The sequence below is a fragment of the Ammospiza nelsoni genome, chromosome 9 (genome assembly GCF_027579445.1).
Source record: "Ammospiza nelsoni isolate bAmmNel1 chromosome 9, bAmmNel1.pri, whole genome shotgun sequence".
NCBI lineage: Eukaryota > Metazoa > Chordata > Aves > Passeriformes > Passerellidae > Ammospiza > Ammospiza nelsoni.
In genome coordinates this window covers 12,803,307-12,828,582 of record NC_080641.1, presented here as the reverse complement: position 1 = coordinate 12,828,582, position 25,276 = coordinate 12,803,307, and the positions used below count along the sequence as shown (strand labels likewise).

The window sequence follows — 25,276 nt, the reverse complement described above, 5'->3', positions numbered from 1 at the left end:
TCAAAATAAATAAAAATTAAAGTAATAAAAATCCAACACATCATATTTCAAAGCAATGGTCCTGCAAATCATGTAAAGGCACAATATGTGGAATTAAATCTAGTTCTGTGGCTCAGCACTTACTGAATATTTGATGTGTCAGAGCTTTCATAGATATTATGAATGGGGCTATAATTTCTCTGCTTCCTTGCAAATAAAGAATGGTAATTTTAATTCCCTGTAGCTCTTGATGTAATTTGTTTACCATGGAAAGAGAGCAGTGACAGATGCTGAATAACTCAATGGAAAATGTTTCTTCCACAAAATTCTGCATGAGGTGCTACACTAAAGTCAGAGACCTTTCTAGAGACCTTACCTCACCTTTTTCCCTGAGAAAACAATTTTAATGGGACAGACTCAAGAAAGCAAACAATCCACATTTTAACACTTGGACATTTAGTGCCAGCTCCTGGTTTGGAAACAGAAAACCTTGGGAATTTGGGCTGTGCAGCCAAGAGCCCTCCCAGGTACTCACGGGGGCTCCTCCATGGGTCTCCACTCCACGTCGTGGTACAGGTGCTGCACATTCTTCAGCCACTCCCTGAGGATTGCTGTGGTGTTGTCAATGTTGTGGTCAGTGGCTGCCCTGGCAAAGCAAGAGCAAAGGAAGCAGTTAGCACAGGGTTTGTGACTAAACCCTGCTCTACCATGGAGCCCTCTGCCCAGTCCAGCCACCAAAAAAGACAAGACTGAGGTTTAACAGGTTTAAGACTGAGGTTTAACCCCAGCTGGTGACTGAGCACCACCACTGTGGAAAGGGGAAGGGCACAAAGCCTGTGGGCTGACAAAAAGAACCATGTAATAACTGAAACAAATGACTAAAATGTGCTCTCAGTGGAGGGGAGGGACACAGTGCTCGCTGAAGAATGGTTTTTTCCCTCAGGGTTGAACTGAACAGAGCAGGAGGCACAGATTCCCATCCCTGACAGCAATCCCATGGAAATGCTCCCACACACACACTGCTCTCTGCCTTCAAGTCACAGGATGAGTGAGCCAAGTCCCATCCCAGCTGCTCCTCCCCAGTACCAGGATTTGCACACCCACCATGGGGCTGTGTCAGATCCCACCAAACTCCTCTCACTGACAGGGCTGCTCATTTTTCCTAGCTGGAATGGGCAGGAAAGCACAGTCCTGTGGCAGTGCACAGCTCAGCAAGCTCCACTGGGAATTTATAATCCCTGCATATTCCTCTGGGAGCATAAATAGTCCCACAAGGTTTGGTGCAGACAGTAAAGCCAGTGTGAAACACATCACTGAGGGAGGCTGCTGGAAGCTCCCATCAACTGCTATCCATTTCTTGGTTCATCCTCCAGCTCCAGAGACCCAAAGGCACTTCCCAGAACATTCTCCACCTTACTTAAAGCCAGAGCTCCCTGTAGCCAGCGGAGAGAAAGGAGCCACATCCCAAACCCTACAGCTACTCCAAAGCTATTTCAGGAAAATACCTCCACTCCAAGCCACCATATGACCCTAGAGATGAAAACCAGGACATGAACCCTTTTCAGTTTGTGCAACAGGAACACAGCATTCCCATGGGGTCTAGCCTGCTTTAAAGTAAAAAAAGAACCAAGAACTTGGATTTTCAGTTTATTTATAGTCAAAAATCACAATCACTTACGGCCAGGAGGTTTATTTGTTGAATATTTATTCATGTCTGCTGAAACAATAAATAGTGGAAGTTCAGCAAGTGTTAGAGGCTGGTTCCTGTGTCATGAACTGCTCTCCTGTGACAGAGCAAGGCTGGGCTTAGTCAGGGCTCCAGGGTTTGCTTTAGTCCAGGACCCAGGCTCAGGCTGCACTATAGATCTGGTTTGCAATGATGTTCAGACTGGACTAGAAAAGTCTCAGTGCTGACTTGGTGTAAGTCCAGTTTGCTCCATGTGTTTCATGGATGAAGCTCATCCCCTGGAGCCCATCTTCACACACCTCCTTGGGCTCCCACAGCCACCACTCTGCTTTCCTCCCACGTTCCAGCTGCACAGTCAGCCAACAGCTCCAGAATTCCTAAAATACCAGAGACCTGGGGAATGGCTTCATGTTCATGGTTGTCACTGGAGCTGCAGTGGCACCAAGAAGGTGGCACTGGGGCCACAACACAACTGGACATCACACAAACGAGGCCAAGAGGAGGGTGGCCACCCTGGGAATACTGCAGCTCATCCCACAACATCCTCTTGTCCAGGTCCAGACCAGCCTTAAGGACCATGGAGACCCTTTAAAGTCAGCACACAGCTCTCACAGAGTCAGGTTCATGTGCCTCTTCCCCTCAGCAAGCCTCATACCTTTCTTTCTAACCTCATCCCAGTCCTTCTAACCTCACAGACTCAGTGGGGACATGTGAAGGGATTTGCTCCAGTCTGGGCAGGGAAAGGGGAAGCTCCAGCTGCATACATGTCAAACTAATCTCAGCCTGGAGATCCTTCTCCATTCAACTTTGTGTACACTCAAGCCCAAAATGGGGAGCTGTTTGCAGGGCTGTGCAATAGAAACCCAGAGCTCTCAAATGAAACACAAATTTCTGTGACAACATGAAAATGTAGAGTGGTCCATACTCAGAGAAAAGGGTTACCATGATGGAAAGCTGCCTCCTCAGTTGCTCAGAGTTGCTACACAAAGCCCAAATCTCTGACTAGCAGAAGAAACCCTGAAGTTGAATGGCAGTGACTGGCAGAGTCAGAGGAAGACCTCTGCCTCCCTAAGCACAACAAGGGGGATGAAGGATGCTCTTCCCATCACACCTGGAATATTCCATCCTGCTCCTGGAAGGGCAGCAAGCCCTTGACAAGATTCACCCTGGATGACACCATCAGCCAACATCCTCCAGCCAGAAGCAAGATGAGCAAATGGGAGCTGAAGGGATCTCTAGATCTACCTACAAGCAATCTGCTGGAAGAAAATGGCATTTTCCAACCCAAACCATTCCATCACTCTATGACTGTAGTGCCCAGGCTGTCCTGGTGATACATGGAAGGTAAATCCACATCCCAGCAGACCTCTCAAAGGCAGGGATCAGCCAAGGCTCTGGCACAAAGGAGGGACAGCTCTCTCCAGGACTATCCACCCAGCAGCATTTCTAAGCCCAGAAGTCCTCAAAGGCAACAAAGTCTGTTCCACCCTGGATGAAACACACCCTTATGACTAGCAGTTTGGCAAACCTTTGTTCTTCCAGCTTTCGGCTCAAAAAACCCAACAAAAAAGACCCAAACCAAACCCTCCAAAACCCCAAACAACCCAAGCCATTACAAAAGCAATTATCATTATTAGTTACAGAATAATTAATTAGAGATCAAACAGCATCAGCACTGACTCCTTTTGTAGTATCTGAACTAGTTCACCTTTCCCCCTCCAGAAAAAAATAGCAGCTCTGGTGTTTCTGGTGTTTGCAACAGCACTGTGTGGAAAAACAGGCACAGACTTTATTTTTCCCTCTTTTTTTTTTTTTTTTTTTTGTAATGACAATCCCTGCTCAAGAAAAACAAGCTAATTAAAGTGTGAGCAGGACTTCTCACTGGAAGCAAGAGCTCCTCAAGCCCTGAGAGGCACATCAGGACACTCCACATCATAAACACTTCTTCTGTAGCACTCTGTAGCATTTCAAGAAGCCAAGTACACAGCTAAGACTTCAGTTTAGTGGTGAGAACACGTCACACAAGAGATGCTACCACCTCTGCCCACTTGCCTGTGCTGGAAAAGGGTTTTTACTCCATCCTCTTTTCCTTACTGGTCCATGATCTGCACTGGACAGGACGAAGAGAGTGGATCACTGTAACACAGCTCCACTCAGCTCACAGGAGCATGGCTTGTCCACATGGCCCTTAGACTAAGGCACTGCCTGGATTTTGGGTGTATTTTCTGAAAGCAAGCTGGTGAGCACAGCACCATTATCTGTGTGGGAGTCTATCAGCAATACTGTTGAGCTGGCACCAGGTTCAAATCCTGTTTTTTGAGTGGATCAGCAACACCATTTTCAAGAGCTGATTAAAAACATCTAGGATTTAATTTAAAAAAAAAAAAAAGTCCCCTATAAGATTTACAACCTAAAGCCTGTGCAACACAACCAGGGAAAAATAGAGGAAAAAAATTCCAATTACTCCCACTCTTTTCAGAAAAGAAAGTTTAATAAATAGACCAGAACATACCTCCAGATGGACACCTCTATTCCAGTAACATGGCAGCTTTTTCCACTCAGATTTAAACCCATTTCCAATAAACAGAAGTTACATTTTTGAAAAGTTTGAGTGAGTGAGAATGTTGGTAGAGGGGCTTATGTTGACAGACCTACAACCACTTCAATATTGACTTTGGCTTTAACAGGAGTTGTACCATGGACACAAGCCCTCATTGTTCCTGCTCAGCAAAGTACCCCTCCCAAAAAAACTCATGGATCATGCACAGTGGAAAATCAAAGCACAATGTTAAGCAACTCCTGTTTTAATTAAGTAATGTGAGCAGCAGCACATGCAGAAAACAGCTCCTTTTACAAACTGCTCATATTTTTAGCTTGATAATGTCTCCGCAAATTATGTTTGTGAGGGGGAGTTAATTTAGGCTTTGATGGTTGGTCTCCTGTTTTCCTCCCCAAAACGGGAATTAAAAATAACAATCCCCCTTTTTCACTTCTTCACACTCTGGCCTGTTCTCCCAGGCTATTTAATTCATTTACCTCAGGCACCGGGTCAGAGGAGAAAATTTTCACCTTCACCATCTGTATAGGAAAAATACTAGAGGACAAAATGCATCCTGTGTGCTGCTGGCTTGTCAAGAGTATGGGGATATGCTGAGACACAGCTGAGGCAAACTCCACAGCCAGGGCCCCGCAGTAATTTTCCTACTGAATTCAACATTTACCACCTTCTCCCTTCAGCAAAACAGGGTGGGAAGGACAGCTTCAAACAGGGGTCAGTGCTTCACTTTCAAGCAGTGCAGAGCTGAGTCAGGACTGGCTGGAGGCAGCCAGCTTTCAAAAACAAAAGCTGTAAGGAGCTTTTCTCCTTTTCCCTTTCCCTTTCTGTCAGGGTTTGAGGAGGGTATTGGGCTCATCCTTTCTGGCTGTGAGAGCCAAATCTGCACACCCAGGTTCCAGTGGGCCCTTCCCATCACTGCTGAGAGCACACAAAGGATGGCAGTGGTCAGGAGGCTGCTGATGCTGGGGTTGCACTGAAAATGGGTCACAGGAGGAGGATGCAGTTGGCCTTCCAGGGCCCCTGCTGCTTGCAGAACTAAGTTGCAAATGCAACCAAATTCCAGGAAGCCCTAGGGATATCCATTTGAGAAGAACCATCTCCCTTGGTTCCTCTCTGCCTGCAGCCAGGGGTTCAATTCACCCTCAAGGCCTGCTAGGGGATGGGGTCCAATATTGAGTTCCACTGAAGCAAGAACCATGGGGTGACCACGTGCCCTAAACCCACAGGGTCTCCTCCACAGCAAAGCCCAAAGTCAATGGAAAGCCTGAGCCTGTCAGGAGATCATTCCTAACAACTGTAACACAGAAACTGGGGACAAAACACCAGTACCTCCCTTGGCCATTTTCCTGAGAGCTGAGCACCAATAAACCATTCAGAGAGAGGATACAGCTCACACCAAGTGATGGAGGAAGCACATTTGTGTGCTCTGTTCCACAACTTGTGCTGACAGAGGTGCTCAGATACTCCAGGACAAAGCTCAGCCCTCAGACAGGACTCAGCATCTTCCTGAGTATCACCAGCGGGGTATTGGGTACAGACAAAGATGATACAGAGACTCCACCATCAGAAGGCATGAAAAACACCTTATTATTAGAAATCTACCTTTCTTATAGAAACAATGGTGGACCTAAGACCTGACTGGCCTTTAGGAATCTTCTCTCACCTATTGGTCAAGAAGGGACAATTCCTTCATGTAAACATCTGTGGCAAACAGAGATTGCCTGCCAGGTGCAGAGATTGGGATAATAATTGTTCAATTCTTTCTCTGAACTTTCTCACAGCTTCCCAGGAAAATCCTGGGAGAGCTATGCCTCTCTGTTCAGAGGATATGTGGTCACCACACCTGAGCCCCTCCTGAGCCCAGCCAGCAGCAACAGGCACTGCATGGAGGGTTCCCTCAGTGCTCTGGGGAGACTCCAGGGATTTCAGACCCCAGAACACTGGAAAAATCCACACCACTTCATCCAGCCACTATTAATAATTTACTCCAGCAGCCCCATGTTTTTTACCACAACACTAATGACACAGAGCACAGGATGGGAGTTTTAAGCTCTGAATTTAGATCCTGCATAAAAACCTTTGGCTTTCAATCTCTTGAGGCAGCCCAAGAGCCCAGCTCCTGGTCTGAGCTCCTGTCACCCAGGCTGCCCTGCTCAGGCTGGGTGTGAGATCAGCCTGGCCAAAAATAACTGAAAAAGCAGAGTCCAGCCACAGAGCCCTAATATGAGTCAAACATAAATTTGAATTTAGTTTTCCCAAAACAAGTGGTAAATAAAGTAACAGACTAGTCATTTCTCCCTGCTCTTTTTGTCTGAAAGCTGCCAGGCTTAGAAAACCAAGTCAAAATATAACCCCCACCTGAAGTGGCATTTTCCACTGGGAGCCAGGGACGAATTACCTTGACCAGGAACAGTGCACCAGAAGAGACTGCAAGAGAAGGGATGGATCCTAAAGAGGAAGGAAAAAAATTCAAAACAAGACAGAAGCAAAACACTTCTGAAGCACAGTAAGAGGGATTTAATTCCAGCTGTGAAAATGTCTGTTCTTACCACAGATTAAGTCCCTGGAAGCGTCCAAAGCCAGGCTGGACAGGGCTTGGAGGAGCCTGGTCTAGTGGAAGGTGTGGCAGCGGGTGGGACAAGATAGCTTTAAGGTCCCTTCCAACCCAAACCATTTGTTTACTCTGTTGTATAATTTTAAATGGAGTTACTGTGTACTACTCTGTGCTCTCCTGCCCAGGATCATCTCAAAAAAGCAACAAATCAAGCAGGGCTCCCTGTATCCTTCCAAACACTCCCCCTGCCTGTCACATGACAGGCAGATATGGCTCCTGCTCATCCAGCAGAGACCAGACTCAGATAACAGATGATTTTCAGGTCTGCCAGCCCTGCCTCACATCTGTGAATTTGACACTCAGATCTCCCAGGTACCCATGGGATCAGGGATAACACACCAACAATGTAGTCCAGAGATTCTGGACAGATCCAAACCATCTAAATCACTTATTTTAGCCCAACTATGCTCACACACTTCATAAACAGAGCCTGAACATTCAGCCCAAGTTCAAAGAACTGCTTAAGCATTTAAATAAGTTGCCAAAATTCTAATGTATGTATAAGACTTTTTGGCTTTGTAGGGACTTGGCATTTGTTCCAGGCTTTCCTTAATTAAGGACAGACTTTTGGAAATACCTTCTTTTGTTTTTTATTTTAATTTGGTCCCCAGGCCACCTAGGCCCAGATGGGTGGCAGGGATCTGCGTGGGAGCGTGGAACAGGAGCAGTGCTGCTCCCCAGGCTGGGCAGCTGGACAAGAACAGGACCTCAGAGCACAGGAATGCAGCACACAGGGCTCCCCTCTAACTCCTTCCCAGTGCCCTTCAGCAGCTGTGGATAATGGATTGTGCTGGCAGCAGCACTGATTTTAAAACCTTCAGTGATCTTCCAAGTCCAAGTGAATGACTCACAGATGTATGTGTGTACATACTTCTGTGCACACCAGGATCTGGGCTCTTTCCATGCTACCTCAAGAAATCACTCACTTTCCTGTCCCTCACTCCCCACAACAGAATCATGGAATCCCAGAATGATTTGGGTTGGAAGGGACCTTAAAGCCCATCCCATTCCACCTCCTGCCATGGGCAGGGACACCTTCCATGATCCCAAATTGCTCCAAGCCCTGTCCAACCTGGCCTTGGACACTGCCAGGGATCCAGGGGCAGCCACAGCTTCTCTGGGCACCCTGTAACAAGGCCTTATCACCCTCACTGCAAAAAACTTCTTCCTTGTACCTAATCTAAATCAACCCTTCTGGGCCCCTATTGCCAAAGCCAACAGCTTCCCTACCATCCATGCAATGGGAATTCTCTTGCAATGCAAAGGAGGTTCTTGCTGCTTCAATCCCAAATCCTCCCTCTATCTTTAGTTCTCCCCATGCTTTAAAGCTGCTAAGCTTTAAAGAAACAAAACCCAGCTGCATCTTGTGAGTATTTCCAAGCAGACTTGGCTTCAAGGGAACAAGGCCCCTAAGGGAAGCCCAGGAAATCCCATACATGCAGGATCAGGGTGGTGACTGGCCTCTGGGATCAATTGTTCAAAGGAGGAATTAATTGCAACAGTTGTGTAATTTCTGAAAGGATAGCTTAATCCCAGCAACTAACTCAGACACAGCTGATGCAGCTGTTTGAGATTAATGTAAGTGTGTAAGCCACTGGGAAAGAACACAGGGATTTAGAAATATTCTTGTCTCCGCTAACAAAAAAATTGATGGGTTTCAAATTTAGGTGCTCAGCAACACTGATTATTCCATGGTCACATTTGAATATGAGCCTATAACACATTGCCAAGCGTCCCCAAAACAGAAACACCTGAAAAGCTCTGGCCTCTGCATGAAGCCTGCAGATACAGCAATGCTAAGAGCCCAGAGCCTGCCTCACCCCTGGTGAGAACACACACCATGGACCACCAGTCACCCAGCAGGGAGGGAAACACAGACCCAAATCTTTTTGTGGCTTACTTTTTTAATTTATGGACATTTTTTCCCCCCAGAAAAAGTCAGAAGCTTGCCCTACAAGTACTAGTTAAGCACCCAGTGCTCACTGTCTCCCTCTAATGCCTCTCTGTCCCACACCACCCAACAAGAGCTTTCACCAGCTCTACACAGAACCACTGAACAGTTTGGGCTGGAAGGGACCTAGAACTCATCCCATCCCATGGGCAGGGACACCTTCCACTGGTCCAGGTTGCTCCAAGCCCCATCCAGAGACAAACAGGACTGGCTGAACATAACCAAGTTATCTGGGTGATCCTGGTATGTTCCATTCCTCCCAGCTGTGTAAGGATGTGCCCTTCCAGGAAAGACATTTTTAAGAACTCTTGACTTAAAATATGAAATATGACTTCATTACAAATCAGTTTTCATTCTAAACATCCTACAGGACCAAAGGTAATTTCAGCACACAGAAACACACTCTTGCTGGAATACTGTGTGATTAAATGACTACAAACAAGTGATTTTTCATCTCTTGTCCAGTGCTGGCTGAAAGAAACACTATAAGAAATGAGGGAATGAAAATGGAATATTTTAATTCACATTATTAATTAGGAGTTCAAGCAGCAATAAGAAACACACTGAGCTAATGCTCAACTTGTTTTACCAACTGAGAATCTGCTCTGTGATCTGGAAACGGGCAGGATGTTTTGTGTGACACTGGAGAGCTTCATACAGTAACTGACCCTTTCATGTGAAAATTTTGCTGATAGGCAACAATAAAGCCATTCTTCAGAAAAGCTGTCAGACAGCTTTTCTTTGAGGCCATCATAAACCTAAAATAACAGAATAAGAGAACAGGAAGAATAGCTCAATGAGTGCCAGCAACAGTGTTCTCTGAGATGAAGCCCAAATTTAGCATTTGGAGAAGAGGTCCAAAATTTGGAGTAGAGAAATATAAGAATAGGCCATAAACTGCTCATCCTACAAACAAAGTGGCAAAAGATGCTTGGCAATCCAAAGGGATTTTTTTTGCCTCTGGAGAGAGAAAAAAGGCTATGTTTAGATGGGTAGGAGATGCTCAAAGTTAAACAGTTAATGAAGACCAACACTACTCCATATTTTCACATCAGACTCCTTGGAACTTTCAAACTTTATCCACAGCTTGATGCAAAGGTCACTTAAACAGAGATTTTTTTCCCCCTGCAGAACTCTTCAGAACACAGCTCACAGCCTCCAGCCCACCAGCAGGGCTGAGGGAAGCCCTTCACTCAGTAATTCACTATTTTTTCAGAAGGCTTTCAACAACCCCACCCTGTGCAGACCCTGCAACAGGACTGCCCCCCCAACAGGTGTGATTGAGGTCAGCTCTGAACCCGGGGCAGATCTCCATGCACACTCTGTGCCTCCCCAGTGGACCAGGAATTCCTTTGCTGTCGCTGCAGGCTGAAAAGGACTGTCAGCAGGACAAGAGCAGCCAGCCCTGCAGAGCTGTCTGCAGCAGGCTGCTACCTGCCTGCATACTCAGGTGCACACAGACATCCTGAAGAAACCTCGACAGTAAAGCATTAGGTGTGTGCATGAGGATTCCTGAAAAAATGTGGCACAAATGCTGGGAGACACCTTCCAGCTCAGCAGGGCTGGATGTGTGCATCCAGGGGTACACTCAATGAATGACAGCTTGAAAAATGCCACCTTTGCAGGAGTCCACACCAGACCTGTAGAGCTGACTGTGGTACCTTGTGCCCACCTCTGACAAGGCTCCTTTGACCAACACAGAGTCTGCTGAGTTTGAAGGGACCCTCAGAATCATCCATCCAACCCTGTCCCTGCACACGTCCCACCCTGTGCATCCCTGGCAGCATTGTCCAAACCCTCCTGGAGCTCTGGCAGCCTTGGGGCTGTGCCCATTCCCTGGGGAGCCTGGGCAGTGCCAGCACCCTCTGGGGAAGAACCTTTCCTGATCTCCAGCCTGACCCTGCCCTAGCACAGCTCCAGCCATTTCCCCACTCCTGTCACTGGTCACAGGAGTGAAGAGATCAGTACTTGCTCCTCCTCTGCCCCTTGTGAGCTGTACAGTCAGAGAAAGCTGAGGCTCACACCAGTGCATGTCCATTCCACCAGAATAACCATCTGCCCTTGCCCACAAAGGCCTGGAAAAGGGGAGTTAGAGGCAGGAAGGAAGTCTGGAGTCAGACAGGGTCCCACACTCAGGGCTGCTCTCATGCAGCAGCCTCAGCACTGAGTCACCCAGTGCAATACCAGCAATGCATCCCAGGAGCATCCCAGCAACTCCCAGCGGGCTGGGACAGGTCCTGAGCACTCCTGGGGCACACAGGACAATGAGCCCAGTGCCAAGCATTATATTCCTAATGCCCACCCTATGGAAAAGTCTAATTATGGGAGACAGCAAGTCAAATTGGAGGACATTTGGCTGAAGGACTCTTGGCCCTGTGTGCAAGCTGCCCCCCAAGAGAATGGGGTGCCAGCCCTGGGCTCCCCCCTCTGCTGGCAGCACACACACAGGGATGTCTGCCCACACCTCCCCTGCTCCAGCGCCAGGGCTGCTCTCAGAAATGAGCCTGGCCAAGCCCACACTGCTAACAATCCCCTGGCTAATTTGCACTCAGAAATATGACTCTGCACTTCTCCATGAAAGGGCTCAGTGTCTGGGCACGGACAGGGCTGCAGCCGGAGCATGCGCCCGATGAACAGATTGCTGCAGACACACGGAGAAATCCCAGCGCCGCTGTCAGCACGCACACATGGCTGCTGTCACTCCAACAGCTCCTTCTGCCTGCTCTCACACAGGGAGCCATGACAAGTTTAAAGGTTTGGACCCCGAGAGAGAGCTCCAGACTTGCCTTGCACAGGCAAAAGCAGTTACAACAATTTAAGCTTCTTTTTTTCACTGCTTTTCAGGGAAACTCTTTCCACCACAAGGATCTGCAATGCTCCCACCAGGAATGGATAATACAGAACACAGACCAGCCCAAGCCCAGTTAGGCAGGGTAATTCCATCCCTGCCCCTAGAGCTGATTACCCTCAGGGTGTGTTGTACCAGCTATCTTACTAACCAATGTTGCCCGGAGTTGTGGCAGCCCCATCCCTGAAAGCGTCCAAGGCCAGGCTGGATAGGGCTTGGAGAAACCTGGGATCACAGGTGTCCCTGCCCATGACAGGGGGTGGGACTGGATGGGCTTAAAGGTCAACTCAAACCCTTCTGTGATTCTGTGATTACAGAAGCAAAGTCAGCGAGACTTTTTCCAAAGGAATTCAACCTCAGGGTAGCTTGAGAGCAGTAGTTTTCAAACTGTGATCAACAGATGTCTGCGAAGTATTTCTAGTTTGCTTGTGAAAGGTAATAAAAAAAAAATCTATCACACCCAAGTTAAAGTTTGCTATGCTGCACAGGAAAAACATGTTGGGTTTACGCTCAGCTGACGGAATACCATTCCCCTTTCAGTGCTGCTGGAAGGGTCAGAGCCAAACCCTCCCCAGGACCCAGACTGCCTGCTAAAACCTCACTGTGTGATCCCCAGTACTGTCTCAGCAGGCAGCACAATGGGCTGTCTGTGCACCCAGAAACTCATGGAGCTTTAGACACTAAGAATAACTTCAGTTTATTCTTACAGAGCAAGATAACAGGGCCAAGGCTGGCACAGGCACATCATAAACACTGCTGCTCTCCTCAGCCGGCTGTGAATTACTGGCTGCTTGCAGGAAATCTGGGCAACACAAGGATGATAAAATCCCAGGTGTTTATAACATGTAGTACAGACACAGAGGAATAGGAACAGAAGTAAATTTCTTGACTATTTCTTCTACAGCTTCTGTACAAGCAAGTCAGTTACCTTTGGGATGAAAAATGTTAGCACAGAATCTGCTTTCAAAATACAGTCAGGAGGTACAGCAAAAAAAGTCAACCATGGAGCTGTAACAAAAGGTTCTCGAGGAGAAGAGCTGCCCTGTTTTACATCTTGTATCTCCCAAGGGACCCAGGCACTGCCCCAGATCACAGCAAGCCTGCAGGCAGGCTGGCCTTCCTCCTGCTGCTGGAGCACCTCCTCTTCTGAGCCCCAGGGCTGTCCCAAGGGGCAGCCAACCCCTCTGCTGCACAGGGGCTTTCCAACATGATCCCCTGGGGTGGTTAATTCAGCACCACAGGACAAGAATCACAGAAAGAACCTCTGGAGGTCATCGTGCCCCCCTTCCCCTAGCAGGGCCACCAAGAGCAGACGGCTCAGAGTCATGTCTGACTCAAAATCATGTTGGCTTTTGAATTCTTCCAAGGATGGAGACTCCTTTCTCTAGTGACCAGTGACAGGACATGGGAAAATAGAGTGAAGCTGCACCACAGGGGTGTCACTGGAATAGGCTCCCCAGGGAAGTCATGTCACCAACCCTGTCCGAGTTCAAGGAGGTTCTCAGTGAAGGTCTTTGTCATGCAGTTTAGTTTTAGGTAACACTGAGGAGCAAGGAGTGGGACTCCATGACCCTTATGGGTCTCTTCCAGCTCAAGATATTCTGTAATTCCATTCCGTAATTGTGTTTCTGCAGGGATCAGTCAAGTCTGCAGGCAAGGGCAAGGTTATCCTCACTTTTACAGCCAGACCACTGTGACCATTAAGTCTTTTCCAATCTTAAAGATTCTATGATTCAAAGTTTTGCCTAGAGCACAGCATGAGGCGAGGCAAGGAGTGGTACTGATCTGTCCATGGCCAGCCCAAGAGCAAAGACACAAGAACATGCTGCTAGAAACCAGGAGAAATCCTGGTCCAAGAGCTCCAGGTGAATGCTGGGGAGAGCACAGCTCCACAGCTCAGACATGGATCCTCACCTCCAACACAGCTTCCAGGTGCCATCTTACAGGATGGCAAGTCACACCACAGCCAGTGAGAGATCTGCATTATTGATCCCACTGAACACTGTCACCTGCTGAGGCTCCTTCTTAAGTCACTCAGGTGTGTGGCTAAGTGCAAAGCCATAGAATTCCTAAATGGTTTGGGCTGGAAAGGGCCTTAAAGCCAATCCAGTGCCACACCCTGCCATGGGCAGGGACACCTTCCACTATCCCAGGTTGCTTCAAGCCCCGTCTACCCTGGCCTTTCAAGAATTCACAGAGCTAACACCTCTCTCCAGCAAAGGAGAATTTCTGCTTTACAAACGCTTCTCAATCTGGCCCACAGTATCAAAAACTTCAAAACACAGCAGCAAAAGTTAGCCATATAGCAGATGCCCCTGGAAATAGAGGCATTAACTCCACCCATACTCTCTCCAAGTTCATCCAAAGATATGCAAGGTGCTGCAGCTGGTGGAAGCCACCTGAAGGAAGCTAATATTGTCCACAAAACACATATCCCAGGATGCTGCTGCCTGCCATATGGTCAGGAAATGAAAGGAGACGATGAGTGCAGGTCAGGACAATCTGTCTTTAAGTCAAGGCATATGCACTAGCTTTGCAGTTTGCATTAATATTAAAAAGAACCATACAGAAAAGGCAATGCAAGAAAAGTAAAAATAAATAAATCAAATGTTCAGCATGGTTCCAACTGGTTTGTCACTGCCTCTGAATGATAAAATGGCAAATGGCTGCTGAGCTGTCACCTCTACAGAAGGGAAGAGGTTTTCCCAATTCACAGGACAACCACAGGAGGAGACACTTTGGGAGGCAGGCTGACATTCTGGTGGAGCACACCTACAAAAAGAGCAGGAGAAAGACTTTGGACAAGGGCCTGGAGTGACAGGACTCAGGAAATGGCTTCCCACTGCCAGAGGGAAGGGACAGATGGGATATTGGGAAGAATTGTGAGGGTGCTGAGGCCCTGGCACAGGGTGCCCAGAGAAGCTGTGGCTGCCCCTGGATCCCTGGAAGTGTCACAGGCCAGGCTGGAGAGGCCATAGAGAAACCTGGGACAGTGGAAAGTGTCCCTGTCTGCGGCAGGGGATGGGACTGGATGAGCTTTATGGTCACTTTCTGTGATCTTAAACAATACTATATTCAGCAGCCAGGCTTTAGGGACTGATTCATGCTCCCTTAGTGGACCTAATTAACTCAGACCCTGCTTGCAAGCACTTCAATGCCTGCAGGAAGCTCAGGCTCTTCACCCCATCCCGTCTTCACTGCATTGTCAAACTGAGTTTGGTGTTTGAGGCCTGACCCTCCCTCTGTGTCCATCTAGCAAGGAATTTGTAGCCCCTCCTCTTCATCACTGCACGAAGCACGGCCCCCCCACCACCCAAGCAGGCAGAGGCTGTGCAAGGCACCAGCCAGGGTGATGCCCAGGGTGCAGTTTGTTCCACTTGTCACACTCCACAGAGTGGCACTGCCAGAGGATAAAGCACCTGAGTTAGTCACAGACTCAGAAATGTCAGATTTTTGTCTTTTCAAGGATCATCAGAGCTTCAGAGAACACCCACGAAAAGTAACCCAGACAGAAATCCAAAACTCATTTAACCTCCCATAACCTGGGATCAAGGAAGCAGCAACAAAAAAGCAGAACTGAAGTGCCAACACTGGAGATCTGACCAGCTCTTCCCTCTCAGAATCAGCAATTTAATAACCCGACCAAAGCACCATCCCTGAGAACCCACAAGACACACCCACAATACAGAGTATTTAACAACATCAGACACGACATTTCCCCTGCTCCACTGCAAATTCACAGCACACAAACACAGCAGGTTTCATTACTCTCTCCCTGGCACAGGCTTCCCTTGGCATAAAGGAATTTAAGCCAAACTTTGCTTTCACCAACACTAAACTAACACTTACAGTCATCAGTGAGTTATTTTAGAGTTAGACTTTGCTGAAGCCAGCATGGAACTTGAGACTTCATAATTTTGGCCCAATTTTCCTCAAGTAGCCAGTTCCCCTGGAAAACAGAGGTTCTCTGAATTGCATGGAATGGTACACTGCTTGAAAATAAATGGATTACATCATATTTGCTGGCAAATGCCTGAAAATGTTTTATACATAATTAAGAGAATAGAAAAACAACTACTGCAGCCAAGCAGGGAAAAATATATTCAACCTTTACAGATGAAGTAGGGAGTTTTCCTGGATGTAATTTTGTCCATCCCATTTCCGATGAAGAAACAGCTGAAAAGGTGACAACCTCATATGCTGACAGGATTCTGAATAAGGGGAGAGGGAAAACACAACAAACACCATTCTGGTAGGATGAAATAATGAATTCATCAACTAAAATCTTCTGAAGTTTCTCCTGACAGATTTTACAGTGTTCCTGCTTTGAATGGCTGGGTGTGCCCATCTGCAATGTACCCCTGGGAATGGGTGATGTGAATCACAGAGGTCAGAGGCCATGCCCAAAAACCCACAGCAAGGGTCTCAACCCTGCACTGAGGCAGCACTGTAGCTTCATTTTGCAGAGAGTGAAACAAAACCAAAAAGATTAATGGATTTTCCCAAGTCACCAAAAAAAGGAGTGGGTGTCAGGGCTGGGAATAATAAAATAAGCTAACATTCCTTCCAAAATATACACTGAAATAAATGTCAGATATTCAGCTTTTGTAGAGCACTTGACTTAGTGCATTCACAGAGTACTTGTCAGACTAGTGATAAATTTGTGGCCAATATCAAGAACAACTTTTCCTCTGCATTGCTTTTAAGAAACTCTCACAAACTCACAGACAAAATCTCTCTTCCCATCCAAGTATTTTGCCTCCAGCACTGAAAAAAAAACCACTCTGGGTTTTTTGATGTGAAGTCCCTGATTTTTAGGGTTTAGAGTTTTAAAGCAGTGAAATACTAGTACTGGAGAGAAGAAAAAAAAATTAAAAACTAAGTATTTCTACTTTAAATTCCAAATACTTTGGGCTTGCTAAAATTTCTGGATCTGAATCTCTTCCATTTGTGATCTCATGTTTCACTCAGGGATACAGAAACTCACAGGGCCTCTCCTATGGACACACATGTGCTGCACACATGGCTGCTGTGGGGTCAGCACACAGGACACACTACAGATGCCAGGCTCAGAACACACTGTCTATTGGAAAAGACTGACTGGACTCAAAATGATGGAAAACTGGTGCTGTGCTGATGGCTGACTTAATGCTAAAGAGAAGACAAAGAAAAACAGTGAGGTCTTAACCCTAATCTTGTAAGCTAAAGGCTCTGCAGCCCTCTGTAAATAATGCTGCACATTTCCCATCCCCAGCTAAGGAAACTGGATCATGGAATCAGAGGTACACTTGGTGGATGGGATTGCTTCTTCTGCACACCACAACATCACAATTCTCCCTTCTGCTGGTCTGTTCTCTTTGTGTGGATTTCAGGAGCAGTCAGTGGAGAGGGAGGGAGTGCCAGGGAGCATCCACTGAACCAGGCAAATCTCTGGGAGAGCCAAGCACTGAAGGCTGCATCAGCAAGTGAGGTGTAGAGAAGAATGCAAGTGCACAGTTTATATCTTAAAGGTTTAATCCTGACCACAAATGCACAGTTTGAGGATAGGTAGTTTTTTCCCCCATCACTGGATGTAAGTAAAGAGAGGAAATGGGCTTTTAGTAGCCAGTTCCTAGGAAATTGGGTAACTGGAAGCCCTGAAAAATGCACATGTGCCTTTATTCTGCAGAGCATGGCTCCTAACCACACTGTTTTCCAACGGGAAAGATTCCCATCTTAGCTCTCCCCATGCCAGGGGATGAAGTGCATGAGATAAAGCTCATTCCAGCCCCAGCAGGTGTTGGACTTGTCTGGTCCCTCAGGGGACAGGGACATGTCAGGGACATGCTCTGGCCCAGGAGCCTCACACGCATCGCAGCACTTGTCCAGCAGCATTCCCAGGCCTGGACATCTCAGCTCCCTGGGGCTCTCAGGCAATTGCAAAGGCTGGAAAACTGAATTTTTGGAATACCTCAGCACAAGGCATTGCTGTGGGAGGAATGAAAGAGCAGAGAATGTCCACCTTCAAGGAACCCACAGTCCCTCTGCTGAGCATGCAGGAATCCAGTCCCAGGCTCTCCCTTTCCAAGGGTAAACACCATCCTAACCCCAACCCCAGCACTGCACAGGGAATAGCAGATAACATGCCACAACTTCTTAGATACTAGAAAATATGCACCCACAGATAAAATAACATGACTGTCTTTGAAGGCTTTGGGGTTTACACAGAGATGTGAGGTACCAGCAGATAAATTGAAACCTAATGGCTTGCTTTATTTGCTGAAGCTATCAAGTTTCTTGGGAGTTGTGTTCAATAGATCATTTAATCTGATCTACTGCACAGTGAAGGCAAAGCATCAGCTAATGGTTCCATATGGAATTCAAAGATTTAGCATCACCTGCTTGACTCAAAAAAACCAACAAAACAAAACACCCACAAAAAAAGACCTCCCAAAAAACAACCCAAACCAAAAACTCACTGAAAAAAAAGCTCACCAAACCCCAACCCAAACAAAAAACCTCCCAGCACTTAAAAAAAAAATTTCATCTGAAACCATCTCAGATCCTTCTTCTAAAGCCTTTCAAATAATTCCTCAATAGCTCCATCTCAAATCCATACAATAGCAGCAACTGATGTGCAACATCAGCTTGCAAGGGAACACCTGATATATCACAGAAATACCAGGCCACTAGAGGGATTCCTTAAATACATGAAATAAAGACAGTTCATGGAAAAACTGAGAGGCTGGTTCTGTCTCCTTTGAGAAATCATTCTGCTCTCAAACTTCTGCCAGTTTATCAGTGGCTGCAGTTGGGTGGAACTCTGTTTTTAAAGAGTTTCATTAACTGCTTCAGCTCATGCAACTCAGTATGAGATCTAATGAGCTGAAATCTAGGGTTTTGGGCAAGTATATTCTTAACTTCTATGCCAGCAGAGAACTGGAAGAAATATACCTCTGCTGGGTCAGCAGACCTGGAATAAATACATTTAGCTGAGGAAAGGCTGGAGGTTTGGTCCAGCTGTGTGTCCAAACTATTGGAACCAGATGTTTTCCTTAACCTCTGGGCTATCCCAATGGTGTCCCTGTAGTACCCAACAAGCCCCACACCTGCAGGAGCTACAGGAGCGTGGTCAGCTTTGCCAGGTGGGCAATTTGTGCTGGGAGATGTAACACACAGATCTCACTCTATTGGAGAGATAAAAGACTGAAGCACATTTCTCCTCATCAGATCTCTGTGGGACACTGGCTTTATTCTGGCTGTCACCTGTCATTCTGAGCCACATGCTCCATGAGCAACAAGTTCTGCACCTTGCAAAAGTGCAACAGAGCAAACCTGGAGGTGACTGAAGCTCTCCACAGGCAGAATCAACCAACATGAACTGCTGAGTGTAGAATATAAACTCTTGTTTAGGCCCAGCCTAGCCCTGAACACATATTCTTCCTCTTAAATCTGCATCACATCTACAAAGACTGGCTCAAAAAATCCAGATGGGAAGTTTGTAGGCATGGCTGCTGGAAGCACCACTGACAGCAGCTCAATTCCTGCTCTGTGAAACAGAGCTTCCTTCAAGGCTCAGGTATTAGCCAAAAAAACCTGGCAGCAGCCTTCGTTTGTATTAAGTCAGAGCAGAGTTCTGCCAGCAGACAGCCATGAGCTCACTAGTCTGAAAAGACATCTCATTGACAAGAGTTTTTGTGGAAGCAATAACTTGTTTGTGTGAGAAATAAAGGGAGAAGGGGGAGAGTGTATGTTAGGAGTGATAAAACATGTATCACAAACACACTCAGTAACTTAATTTCCATTTAAAATTCCATATGGTAATTTCCATTTAAATCCTGCTTCAAGTAAAAAAATTGAACTTAAAAGAAATCATAAATTAAGAGACAGTATTTAGCAACAGTGACATTTTCATATTCCAGTCACACACACTGAACTTATTTCAGACTGGTGTTTTGAAAAATGAGTGCAACCATAGTCTCTGACAGCCAAAGCCGGAGGAAGAAAATATTTGAGGAGGCAAAAGACCCAAAAGCAATTATTATTCTCTACCAACCAGTTTAGAGGAGGCTGGATAGGCTCCTCCAAACCCACGGAGCCCATCTCAGACAAATAAATGGAAACTCCATCCAGCTCTTGCTACTGAAGGAGCACATATCATCGGGAGCAAACACCGGCAGCATCCAGAGCCTGATTCATGGGAGTGAGTCAAGTCATGCTAAGGGAGTCAGACTGGGAAAAATGAGCACAGTGCTGCTGCTCTGTTGTTGCAGGAACTGGTTGTGCTAAACCAGATACAAATGGCACAGAGCACATGCAGTACCTGGTCCCTACCAGCAGCTGGCTTTTCTAAACCTCCAGGGCCTGAATAACCTGCTCATATCTCAGTCTACAGCAGCTTGGAGCTCCCAGCCCCAAACCTCATCTAAGCTGTCCTGTGTAGCAAAAGGGACAGAAAGGATTCATCTCTACCAACATCCCACTCCCATCTGAAAGTGCTGAAGGAGCTGGAGCCAAGCCAAAGTAGAGAAGCTGTGGAGTTCCAGGCACTGAAAGTGCAGAACTCTGGCTAAAGGACTGACAGAAACCCTCTGCACACACTGAGAGAGAAAAATGCCATCCAGCCAAAACACCAATCTGCTTCCCAACTCTGCCAGCACGCAGAATCCACCAGAAAATTAACATCTCCAAATCTTACTCCTCACTACAACCCTCTAAAGAACCCCAGCCCAATCCAGGGGCATCACAAGGCCATGTCAGACACTCCACTGTCAGCCCTTTTCTCCATCTGTAGGATCTGCAGAAGCGATTGAAACTCTCAAAGTCTTCCCACTCCCAAGCCCTAAGCTCCCTTTAATCCCTCGGGCAGCAAGGGATCCTGTCCATAACACAGGAGGTTATCCAACCTTGCTCCCTACTGACACCACTGCTCCTCCTGACTTTGTAAGCCTGTACAACCCACCAGTAAAACAGATCCTTGGATATTTAGATTTCCAAACCTGAAAGCTATTCCAGCTATTTCTCCCACTAGTAATTCTAGCCAACTGTAGCCAAGAATTAAGGAGCAATAAAATGCAGGCCAGTGGTTCCTGAAGACACTAGAACTCCTTTTAATCCTTCTGTTTACAGAAAAGAGAAAGAGCTTGCCTTTTACTGTTTTTCCAAAGTGAAAACATAAATCTTTACCCTAATTATGCAGTTCCTATGCTAACATATATTTTAATGTCTTTTTTAAATTAAGATTTTCGTTAGTCTAGTGTAGTGACTTTTGCACATAACTGCTGTGCTTTTCACTGAACTGTAAATATTTTTGCCTTTGTCTTTATGAGTTATGGTGTTAATTACAAGTTCTGGTTAGACTAAAGGAATGTATTTGTTGTCTTCATGTAAGAAAAAGCATTTGCAAGAGTAAGAACACACCCTCAATGAACCACAAGGGAGGCTCCCAGCATGAAGGACACACTCTGGGACACCCCAAGGAAAAGGCAAAACAGCTCCCTGGAGCACTGCAGCCAAGCACAGAGCTCAGCACCTGCTCTGGAAACATGTCTCCATCTCACTCACACACTTTGTTTTTCTGGTTCTCTTTTTGATGCAAAGAGGGTGTAACATTCCTGCTTCCTCACAAGGACTGGGTATGATTGATGGACAGAGAAGAGTCTTGCTGCAAAGCTTCACTGGTCATGTTCCTCTTTGCCTCCTAGACACAAACTGTGGGGACAGAACAGACCTCTGGCAGCTTCTCCTGTCCAAAATCACATGTGCTAGCTGACATCTTATGACTTGCCTGAAGCAGGCTTTTGGTTAGTTAATGATACAGCAGTCCAGCTACAGGACTTAAGTTCACTTGGCTGAAGTCTGGTAGGGAATAATTTACATGTTTGAGCTAAAAACCAGAGGAAAAAAAAATCAACCAACCAACCAACAGAAAAACCCAAAACCCCAACAAAGGGTTTGCATTTGTCAGAGTTTTAATCTGACAATTCACAATTAGCAGCTCAAAGTGGGAATGCTGGAAAACAGCCTTTTTCTCCAATCCTGAAAGGCTTTGGGTGAAAAGGATCCTTTAAATGTCACCCAGTCCAACTTCCCTGCAATGAAGAAAGAATCTTCAACCAGACCAGGTTGCTCAGAGCCCCATCCAACCCGACCTTGAATTTTCACAAGCACCTTATAAGAATGACTGAAAGTAGTGAGGAAATAACTAACAACCTCAAATTCTCATTCTAGCCCCACAGATACAACACAGCACCCATTTTAAGAGCAGATGCTGAGCTGCTAACTGAAGGTTCTGACCTGCTAGCTCGAGATAAGCACCTGCTATCAGCTTCAGGATATAAACTAACCCTTCACAGGTAATACAGCCTCACTGCTGCCACTGGGCAAAGTTCAAACCAGGCTGCAGCCACACATAACCTTTCCTGTGCAGAGAGATCAAAGTGCAAAACCGAGCAAGCAACCCTTTCAGAATCAAGGGAAGCCTGTGCTCTGTGTGAGGAAAGGAGAGGAAAAGCATAATTATAAATAATGTTTTCTTCCTTACAGGAAAAAATCTTTTAAGAAACAAAACAAAAATCCAACAAAAAAATTCCCTTCTGGAGCTGAAGTCTTACAAAACTAATGTGAAAAAGCTTAAATGAGGCCTACCATGGCATTGTAGTGCCACATGGACTCCCACCATCTTATGCTTCAGCATAAATTTCGATCTTCATGAGCTCCAGAGGGACAGCCTCAAAATCCTGCTCCAGATCAAGATCTGCTTATCTTTATAGCATGTGTGTAATTCCTATCAGTCCATCCATACAGAATGAAATAGCTGGAAAATCTCTTTATTCCATGTATTACAGCCACTCAGGCACCACGGACGATACAAAGATCTCACCAACATCTATGTTTTAACAGACCCCTGGAAAAACAGCAAGGACAGACTTTGGTGAGGGCATATTCCCAAAACAACATTATCAGCTTTCATGCTCAGTTTTACCTGATTCTACAGTTAGTTACATGTTAGAAAGGAGAAAAAACACACTGGCTACTTAAACAGTTGGTCATAATGAAAGCAGCCTTCACTTCTGAGTAAGCTTTCACTTCCCAAAATGTCTAACAGCTACCTCAAATAAGCAACCACTTCTCCCAAAGAAATACAAGAAATTCTGCTTTATAGGCCATTAGCATAATTTCAGTCCTAGGCACTGAATTCAGCCTCTAGAACAAGATGTAGCTTTTTTTTAGCAGTGCCACATCATGTCAAGAGGAGGAACAATGTGTTATGTTGCAAAACTTTATCACAACCTAAGTGGTTCACCATAAAACTTTAATGACTGAACTCCATTTCAAAGTATATACCAGATCCATAGTCACATGGAAAAAGTTTTAAATCAAAATGCTGTTATTAGTCTCCCTGTCAACTTTTGCAGAATGAAAACTGGACTCATTTTACAGTAACAAAAGTGCTCTGGTCCAAAGACACCAGATATACAGACAAATGTATATGCCTACACACACAACAAAACTAATCACTTCATGCTTAAAACCTGGTTCAGGCACTGTATGAGGCAAATTGTACACAAAAAAAAAGGAACAAAGAATTGTATTTTTACTAATTATGAATTTATTAGCAGTGCCACATACCTCTATGAAGGAGCTGAGCATTCTACAGAAAAGGACAAAAAATCTATTTCATCAGACAACACCACAATTTTTTTGATTCCTATCTTTCTTTACCCTGAAATTTTGGTGCATGTGGGTCCCATTTAGCTGTAATCCACCCTTGGCCATAAGCACCATCAACATGCACAATGCTTGACCAAAATAAAGGAAATGAGATGCACAGAAACAGACTGCAATAATACCAAGTCTGAGACATCATGCCACAGGAAGGAAATTCCAGGTTCTGACAGACAGCACCCCACATCACCTCGGTCCTCTCTCCACCCTGCAGCCCAGATGAGCCGCCTGGGACGAGAGATGGCAGCAGTGCTGGGCCATGCTCTGCACACCATGTGCATCACAGACCTGGTTTCAGACAATCCTGACCCAGTGCAGGAAGATTTTTAGTCCCAGGGGACTCAAATAAATAATTGCAGGTATGTGATAATTCATGTAAGAGATCAAAAAAGCCCTTCCATCCCTGGCTCAGCACAAATCCCTGGTTTGGTCTCCTGAGGAAGGGCCCTGCCAAACCTCCCAGGGACTGACCCCTCTCCAGCTGCACTCAGACACCTGGGGTCCCTTCCTCAGCAATCTGATGGCAGTGACCAGGCAGCTTTCTGAGAAGATTATGAGATCCATTTAACAGAAAATGGGAAAAAAAAAAAAGGAGAAAAAGTGGCTGGAACAACAGCCTTTGTCCCAAAGGTCTGCCACCCTCAGCCCACATGAATTTCCAGGATAGTCCTTGACAGTGACAGGCTGCCCAGGGATTGCAGGGTCCCCATCCCTGGAGACATCAAAAGCCTGAACTGAAACAGTGCTCTGCCTTCACCAGAGCTGGCTTTGGGAGCAGCCAGCCTTTGGAGGTGCATCCCAGCACTAACCAGCCCAGGAGATCCATGCATTAGCTCAGGTGGAGAAGCACTGGGGAAAGGGAGAGGGCTCTGTCCCTGTAACATGAAAATGACAGCAGGAATTGGGCAGGTTCCCCCTGATCAGACCAAACTGATCCCTACTCCCACACTCACCAGAAATGAGGAGCTGAAATAGCTGGTGTACAAGCAAAATTGACTTTTTTATTATTATTCTTAAATTTTTTTAGATTTTTTTCTTTGGGAGGGGGCAAATTAATAGGAGCACTCAACAGCCAATACTGGTTGCAGCTGGTCCTTGGACCCACAGCTGCCTCCCACCTTCCCCCCAGCTGAAGGAGGTTCAAAAGACAGGTCAGTGCACAACCTGGGCAGCCTGGACTGGACGAGGAATCCCAACCCTGCTGGAAAGACAAGTAACGGATGGAGTGGGATCCTGCCCTGGGCAGGAATGAACTAGATGAGTCCTTGAGGTCTTTTCATCCCTACTTTGTACATATTAAAAGAGACAAAAAAAAGCTTGAAAGTTAGATCTTCCTGACCTTTGAAAATATCCAAAGGCTTATCACAAACAACAGCCTCTGCTACTGAACTCTGCCCGCTGTTTCTTTTGGGCAACAGATTATTTTATTGGATTCCAGTCTCTAAACCCACAGCCTGCACTACAAGGCACCAGGCAGCCCATGACACAAGGGACAGATACACAGATAACAGGGTAGACCCCTGTCTCAAAAGGTGGGTGCCAAAAGACAGCAGCCAAAATAAATAGCTGCATTTTCAGAGATACAGACCATGCAGAATTCAGGCATAAAAAAATGATTAAACAAACACACACAATGTACTATGCTCACTAGTGCCACAGAACTCCTACACATTTTAAAGCATCAGTTTTATGGTATTATCCCTGTACCTCTGGAGGGCTATTTATTCATTTTATGGTGATAACAAATTATTTTTGCCTTTTTTCTTTTATCCCAACATTCACACTGCTGTCTACTAGACCCCAATATAAAGTGTGGGACAAGATAGTTTTTAAATGTCATCAAAAAAACATCAGAATCTGGCAATTTGTGACCACAGCAGGGAAAAATAAAGAAACTCCTGCTACCCTGCACATTGCCATCACACAGCTCACGC

The 25,276-nt window shown here is 46.1% G+C and overlaps 1 protein-coding gene across 1 annotated transcript in view; it reads right to left on the bottom strand.

Moving 5' to 3' along the window:
* Positions 1-25,276, bottom strand: part of COLGALT2 (collagen beta(1-O)galactosyltransferase 2) — a 46,822-nt gene that overhangs the window by 16,416 nt on the left and 5,130 nt on the right. The window contains 1 exon segment of the mRNA XM_059478602.1: positions 515-625. Within this exon segment, the coding sequence (XP_059334585.1) occupies positions 515-528 (14 nt within the window). The 5' untranslated portion in view covers positions 529-625.